Here is a 7,886-nt window from a genome sequence, read left to right on the forward strand (position 1 = left end):
ATGCATAAAGATTGGTTGCAAACCAAAATCTCATCTAAGATCTCTCCAACAAGATCTGTTTTTGCATACAACCTCTCTGCAGATGAAAGGTCAGATGTTGGATTACCAAGTTTCTCACAATAAGTTGCAACTTTCCAAGACCATATTCTGCGCCTGAGAGTATGTCATCCTATAAAATAGCAATGATAACTGTCCACCTGTGTTATATTCTTTGGCTTTCTTGTCTAAGTTCTAGAAAAAATTCTCAGTACAACTGGAAACTACACAAAGCCAACCATCCATATCACAATTCAAAAAAGTAACTTCTACACTTGATTTCAATTAGAGAAAGAGACTAAAGCACATAAAGGGGAGCAAAATCTTCATCTTATTGTAATGATCGCAAAATGTGGTACAATGAGAGGCTGAGCAGGTTCTGCAGGTTATTGTGATGATTTAAAAAACGGTACAATGAGATGGATCAACCCTTTCCTCAAAGACCTCCAACTGTCCCCTTTGTCCAATAGGAGTGTCCCATCCGTGATAAAATGCTGACTTTATAACCAGCCTGACAAGTTCTGATTCCAACTGCTCTTTCACAGCAGCTTAAATAAGCTACCCAACTACAATTACAGACGCGACTTTGTTGCCTCCACAGGGGAACTCTGCAATAACACAAAAACCACCCAATGGTCAATGATCAATGGGCAACCTCCCAATCAGTAATCAATGCAAAACCTGCAGATACATTGTGGTAATAAGAAACTTGCCAGTTTTAAATCCCTTGCTGCACAGTATTTGAGCCATTGGCAGGGCTCAAAAAACTTCCCATAGAGTTTTGATAGATCAGTCAATTTTGATGCAATATATTTAGCACCAATCAAGTCACCCCAAAATACAATACCACCTCTGCAAGAGAAAGCATGTTAGATAAGAAGTAAAAAACCATAACAATGAAGCTTTATGACATGCAGCAAGCAAACAATTACCGGTATGGTGGAAAACCCATGCCCATAACACATGCTATATCAAGGTCAGATGCTTTTGAGACTATCCCTTCTTCAAGAACCCTGCATGCTTCATTAACCACAGGGAAAAAGATCATCTCCACCACCTCCTTATCAGAGAGGTTTACAGGCTGTGCAAGAACAAAGTCCTGAGTCAGTACAACAGTCAGGACAAATGGATATTCCCCGAACATATCAAGACATGTACCTTATTGTTAGGCATAATATTTGCAGCCGCACGGGACTTGTCAATATATGTCTGTAAATCACGATCTGGTTTGGCTTTTCTCTTGTCATCATAGACATAAAAACCTTTACGGGTTCTCTCACCTGCAAGAAGAAGAAACTTCTAGTAAAACATATCCCAAGAAAATCAGGAGTTCTTAAAACGCGGTAAAATCAATATGAGATGCCAAACCAAGGCGCTTCTCCTCCATAAGGATTGGGAATAACATAGACTTGTACACACGATCAGGGAAAGCATTTATGTATGTCATCCCTGAAGCTACACCGACTTCAAATCCAACAAGATCTGCCAACCTACAAAAAGAAAGAGAGATCAGAGAGACAACGACAAGTTACACCAATTTCTGACATCACTGCCAAAGCAACAATTTACCTAAAAGGACCCATTGGCATGCCAAAAGCAGTGATAATGCTATCAATTCGGTAGATGTCCACACCAAGGTCCACCAGCATTAATGAAGCTTGTGTGTACGGGAAGAAGGTACGATTGACAGCAAACCCAGGGCAGTTACCTACTACTACAGGTACTTTCTTAATCTTCTTCCCAAAATCAAGAAGATCAACCAACATTTGTGGTGCAGTGGTGCTTGTCCGAATAATTTCAAACAAGGGCATTATGTGTGCAGGACTGCAAAACAGGCACAACTAGCATATCAGTTTGAAGATAAAAATTCTAGCAGAGACAGCAACTGCATCAAATGTTGCAAGAAATACCTGAAAAAATGAGCCCCTGCAAGCCGTTCTTTTGCTTGTATCTTTTCACCCACTAGGTTTAGATCAATGGTAGAAGTATTAGAGGCCAGAACACAAGTCACAGGACACACTTTTTCGAGGTCACTAAAAATCTGCTGCTTTAGCGGAAGCTTTTCAATGACAGCCTGCATATGGAATGTATAACACTGACTACAAAAACAGGCGACACATTCATGAACCCATTAAATGATATGATATACAACAGCTTACCTCAATCACAATGTCCACATTTTTAAATTCATCATATTCCAGCACACCTTGCACTAAAGCAAATGTCTTCTTGAATTTCTCTTCAGTCATCTTGCCTTTTTTCACCCTACTTTGTAAATTTGCTGGAAGCCAGTAAAATGACAGGATCAGTTGTTTTGGCAGACAGAAATCCAAACATAAAACAGCTATGGTGCTTCTGTACCTTTAACTCTGTCAAGTCCAGCCTGCAGAAATGTAGCATTAACTTCTTTAATAACCACAGGAATCCCATTCAAAATACAAGCTGTCGCTATTCCAGACCCCATAAGCCCACCTCCTACAACACCCACTTTCCTCAAAGGCCTTGGATTCAGGCCTATATCTGTAACACCACGGACCTGCAATGAGTACACTACGTAAGCCAGATGAACAGAAGCATCATCCAGATTCCAAGAACAACCTTTGTTACCTTTCCGGTGGCCCTTTGAGCAAAAAACACATGCACCAAAGCTTTTGCTGTGTCAGAAAAGACACACTGTTTGAAACCCTCTCCTTCCTGTTCATGCAGGAATAAACGGCATGAACATTCATGCAGAAATACATAGCACGGAATGAACAGTAAAGTATACGTAACACGGAATGAACAGTAAATTCTTAAAAAGTGATCTCCCTAAGCAAAGATTAAGTAAAGTGGTCTGAGATGATCAGCTACCATTAAGCTCCTTCAGTTCTTCCCTAGCTAGAGAAAAAAAGGGGTGAAGTAGAGAGATTTCATACAAAAGAAATCTCCCTAAGCTAGCATAATAATCATGCTGGCACTAAGTTCCTTGGTTCAAGACTCAAGTAGGGGAATGCCTTAAGGTCTACAGTAAGGGGCAGTAATCAGAGAAAGGGCCGAGTGACATTATGGGTATCTTGAGCTGAAAGTTCTAGATTACTAAGATCAATGGTGCCCTATGTTACTGAAGTTGACTGTTTACAACAGGAATGATATTACACAAAATAAAAATACCTTGTAAATGCCTGCAAGCCCACCATTGACAATGCCCTCTTCAACAACATCCAGACAAACCAAGGGATGCTTAAGGTTTGGCGCCTTTTTCCTAGTTTGCACCCTTGCGAATTTCAAAATTTCTCGTGCTTCAGCAAGTGGCTCCAGCTTGTCTGTCCTGTGAAGGGACAAGATCCGTGGTCGGCGGAAATTAACAATGTCCAAAGCCCACTTCCTTGCGGTACTTAAGAGCTCTTCAGGTGGCACAATAGCATCTACAAGTCCCAATTCTTTGCCTTCCTCTGAACTGATGGGCTTTGATGTCTGAAAGTAGAGAAAACGTTGCCCCTTAGAACATGGTGAAAGGGCCTAGCACAAGTGCTGATATACAACCTGCACCTTGTCCTGAAAGACAAAATCAGGCTTTCCTGTAAAGAAAAAGACTAACTAGACTTGGCACCTACCAGCATCAACTCCAAAGCCTTGGATAATCCCACCAGTCGTGGTAGACGTTGCGTGCCTGTAAGCAAAGGATGGGTTCGCTATTCAGGGAATGCAAATTCACCACCACAACAGTTACAAGAAAGCAATATCAAAACTTAGCTTGCACACTTTCCCACACACTTTCATCATAGTAACAAGGGCAGCTAGGTATTCAATGAAGTTTTCAATACAGCCAGTACCTCCACCCCCTGGAATAACACCAAGCTGAAGTTCAGGTAGCCCTAGTTGTGCTTTGGGAGTTGCAATTCGACCATGGCAACACTGCAAAGCCACACAATTTCCAAATGTTGGTTACACAATCCCATGACTAAAACAACACCTGAATCTGAGTTGCCAAGGTCAACTGTGCATTTCTGCTCAAAGTCTCTTGAGCACGACAGCCAGCATTTAAGGCATTACCATGGCCAGCTCCAAGCCACCACCGAGTGCAAGGTCCTGAATGGCAGCCACAGATGGTTTCTTGGATCCTGCAATCAGAACTTGGACTATCGATTAGAAAGAAGAAGGCTTGCAACAATCAAACCATGATCATAGCCAGCAACATTAAATTACCCTCCATCAAATAGGTTTGAAAATCCACTGATACCCATGAAATTTGCGAGATATCCCCTGCATGGAAAGAAACGCAGTCTCAAAACAGGCTAGAGTTCGAAATGTTAGAAGATACTGATCTTTGTGAGTAAACCGGATAGCCAACCTTCCATTTGAATCCTCTGCATGTTCGTGATATCAAACCCACCAGAGAACTTTCCACCAGCCCCTAAAAAACAGGCATTGTCATAACAGCCATCACAAAGGCAACAGTACTGAAAAAGAACTAATGGAATAAAACATCACGTTGCATGGTTGTCTGAAGAATTTCAGACAGACTCCGCATGTATTACCACTTATCTAGACGGAAAGGAAACCCTGAAGACTCTCAAAATCACCAAAGGGGAAAGACGGGGCACTAAAAACCCTTTCTAACTCTGCTGCCACTAAACAAGTCCGTGAATATTCTACAGAACCAAGAGGTTGAAACAATTCTCATACCTGTCAACACGATAGCTTTCACATCATTCCTCCGTAAAGCTTCATCGTACTTGTTCTTTAGACCCCAGAATACTGTAAAAGAATATCAGTAACACTGAGACACAAGTCAGACCCGATTCTTTACTAGTCGAGATCTATTCTCCGAGGATAGGGGGGAAAATGGATCAAAACAACATAAGAATCTTTGAAGAATGCAAGGAAGTGGTACTTTGAATTGCAATCGATAAATCTGCCCGCGAGGAGGAGGGCGTAAGATGTTCGAGATCTAGAAATGAGAAGTTTTTTCTTGCAGAAACTAGCCTGTTTGACGGAGCAGAAAAAATCATCCAGCCAAAACGTGGAAACAGGTGAAAAGGAAACGCAAGGTTTTGGCAGGATGCATGGCAACGAGTTTCCTTTGTTTGAAAGGAAAATGCATGGGAGCAAGCAGCCAAAAAACAGAGCACCTCGAGAAGGGGCAAACGCGATCGAGCAAATGAATGGACGCACCTCTTGTGACACAGACAGAGAGAGAGAGAGAGAGAGAGAGAGAGAGAGGGAGAGATAAGAACCTGGAATCGCGAGCGAGTTAACGGGCGGGTTCTCCATGGTGATGACTGCAACGCCATCAGAGCCGACCTCGAGCTTCACGTATTCCTTCTCCATGTCTCACTCTTGGACCAGAATGAAAGGAGGGCGAGAATAGCAGGCCTTGTCTATTGCAGCAGAAATGGCGATAAAGCGAAAAGATTCAATCTTCTGATCTTCTTTTCTACGATTCTTCTTCCTCGTCTTCTGCGTATGTTGATACGTACGTATATATAAGCTGTGCAGTTGCGAAAGATCTTCCTCCTTAAATGCTGTCCTCGTTCTCCTTTTTCTAGGTCCTCACGGATGGCTATGTCCCCAAAAAAAGAACTATTCTCTCTCTGTGTTGCCCCGTCCCCTCCGCCCCCCCCACAAAAAACGTTGTCAAATCTGTCGAGCGGCGGTTGAGAAAAATGCGAAAGCTTGCCCTGTGCTTCTCCCCCCTCTCTCTCTCTCACACACAGCAAATGGAGAGAAAATCCCGTCGGAGAATCAGGTCTCTGACATCAGCTAATTTTCCTGCGCGCAAGCAAGCTTACTGTGAGGGGATCATGACGATCAAATATGATTGAATAGCAGAGAGAGAGAGAGAGAGGTGCACACGAAAGCTCTGATGCAAGCTTACTTGGCTTGGCTGTTCAGTCGGCACTCAGGCTGTTTTCCCGGACGGGCAAGCACATTTAATTGCATAATTTGATCGTTCTAACTAGCTTTTCGCGTTAGTACTCGCGCAAGCGCTGGTGTTCATTATCCAAGAGCGAAGGCTCCAGCACTTGAAACACGATGATGTTTAATCTCTCTCTTTCTCTCTCTATATATTAAAGAGTACCGTGCTTAAAGTATTATAAGGTATATTGTAACGAATTTATATATGTTTTTGAGTTTTTTTTTAATAATGCATATGCTTGTGTCATCACTAAGAGTAAAATATTTACAACATCATAAAGGTGATGCAGTAGGCTTCAAGCCATGAAGACTGTTAGGCCAAGCGACTTAGCCTCTTGTAGAATAAGTGAACAATTCAGTGAGCTGGAGCTAAGGATTGAAGTACTGGGAGGCAAAATGCCCTAAACTGATCAGCAAATACAAAAATGGCTGGTTGGTGACTCTCTTTGAAGAGAAAATTGTTCCTAGCAAGCCATATAAACCTAAGAGCTATGGAAGAGAGAATTACAATCAGTCTGCCAAAGGCATCATCAAGCTTGCCACGGTCACCAAAGAGGGTCGTGGTAAAACTAATCTCATTCTTCAAGTTGGCATCCTTTAGCCATTTCCTGAGCGCGTTCCATACTGGCCGACCACAACATAGTCCCAAAACAGGTGCTTCTCCTGTTCTTCATGCTATTTGCACAGTGGGCAGAGCAGTGAAATGGGGAGTCTCTGAGCTAACTTTGCTCTAGTGGGCAGCTTCTTGAGCAAGAGTCTCCATCTAAAGAAATTGAGTCTATAGGATGGGATAGCAATCCACACTCTTGATCCTCCTTTGCCAACTAAGGGGAGAGGCGTATGGAGCATATTTCTTCCACTTTTCAGTGTGAGTGGAATTACTAGTGAGGTAGCTTCAAAATCTTCTCTCTTTCTGCATTTAATCAATTGTTTCCCAGCTGGGCTCTCCAAAGCAAGCGAAGGGGGGTTGGGCTGGACTATTGGTGAAGTAGGTCAATCATGGTGTAGATAGATGATCATCCTTTGGAGCCAATATGTCTCCTGCAACGAGAGATTGAATGACTCCCTTATTGTTGCTATTGATTGCCAATTGGAGGTTTGTGTGATCCATATTTGGGACCAGCATCTCAAGCCTTTCCTTGCAATGGACCTGGCTGATCTGGGGTTGTTGTTGCATAAGGACATGGGCGGCTCAAATGCAAAAGGATTTAGCCAGATTGAGGAGCTGAGGGAGGTATCCCCATTTCTGCTAAAGGTGTGGATCCACTTGACTTGAGAGATTTTTTTTGCCAAGCGCTTACCAGACCCTGAGCAATGTGTGACTAAGACAACTTGATTGGGCTATGGTAGTTGTTAACTACATCTTGCCATGTCGGCCTAAAGCAAGGGTGAACTAAGGTTGTGATCCACGCTTCAAGAATCAATGCCCATGGTTGATTAGAGCCTATCCTCCCAGCAAGTGAGAAGATCAACCTATTTGCCTTAGAAGCCAGAGAGTCCAGCCATGGCAGCCAGAGTGTCCTAGCTAATTTGGGCAAGGCCATATTTCTCTCCTTTTCTACATAGGAAGCTTCTAAAATCTTTCTCTATGCTGCCCTTGGCCACATTACTGAAGGGGAAGAATGAGGCCATGAACACAGCCAGCAAAGTGAAGATATTTTTGGCTATAGTTTCCTTGCTAGCTAGAGTTAGCAGGGCAGCATGCCATCTAGTAAGTTTAGCTTGTATTTTCTCCTTGAACGAGCTAAACCTTTGCTTGTTTGTGATGCCAATACCAATTAGAGCCCCCTGATATCTAATGATTTCTCCAAGTTGAATGACCTTGAAGTCATATGTGTGCATCCACTCCTGTGGCCCTTCTAAGGAGAAAGGAAGGAATTCAGTCTTGGAGCGATTGTACTGATGAAGAGAGAGTAGCGAGCTCATTGAACATTTCAAGAAGAGAATATGCC

General features: G+C 42.8%; 1 protein-coding gene across 2 annotated transcripts; it reads right to left on the reverse strand.

Moving 5' to 3' along the window:
* Positions 1 to 346: 346 nt before the first annotated feature.
* Positions 347 to 6,047, reverse strand: LOC148010487 (peroxisomal fatty acid beta-oxidation multifunctional protein MFP2-like). Of its 2 annotated transcripts, XM_087671110.1 has the most exons (19): positions 5,894 to 6,047; positions 5,253 to 5,787; positions 4,702 to 4,773; positions 4,367 to 4,429; positions 4,222 to 4,278; positions 4,069 to 4,136; positions 3,849 to 3,930; positions 3,630 to 3,685; positions 3,187 to 3,489; positions 2,644 to 2,730; positions 2,398 to 2,572; positions 2,196 to 2,317; positions 1,947 to 2,110; positions 1,606 to 1,860; positions 1,405 to 1,526; positions 1,195 to 1,316; positions 969 to 1,117; positions 750 to 888; positions 347 to 644 (listed from the first exon to the last, which is right to left on the reverse strand). In XM_087671110.1, the coding sequence occupies exons 2-19, from the start codon at positions 5,344 to 5,346 to the stop codon at positions 609 to 611; spliced, it is 2,166 nt and encodes a 721-aa protein (XP_087527236.1). In that variant the 5' UTR covers positions 5,347 to 5,787; positions 5,894 to 6,047; the 3' UTR covers positions 347 to 608. The 2 variants fall into 2 exon arrangements, with proteins under 2 accessions (XP_087527236.1, XP_087527235.1); XM_087671109.1 differs by having other exon boundaries at positions 5,253 to 6,037.
* Between the last annotated feature and the right edge of the window lie 1,839 nt (positions 6,048 to 7,886).

Source organism: Lygodium microphyllum, chromosome 29 (assembly GCF_053477565.2).
Source record: "Lygodium microphyllum isolate KBCC chromosome 29, Lygodium_microphyllum_v1.1.10, whole genome shotgun sequence".
In the NCBI taxonomy this organism is placed as follows: domain Eukaryota; kingdom Viridiplantae; phylum Streptophyta; class Polypodiopsida; order Schizaeales; family Lygodiaceae; genus Lygodium; species Lygodium microphyllum.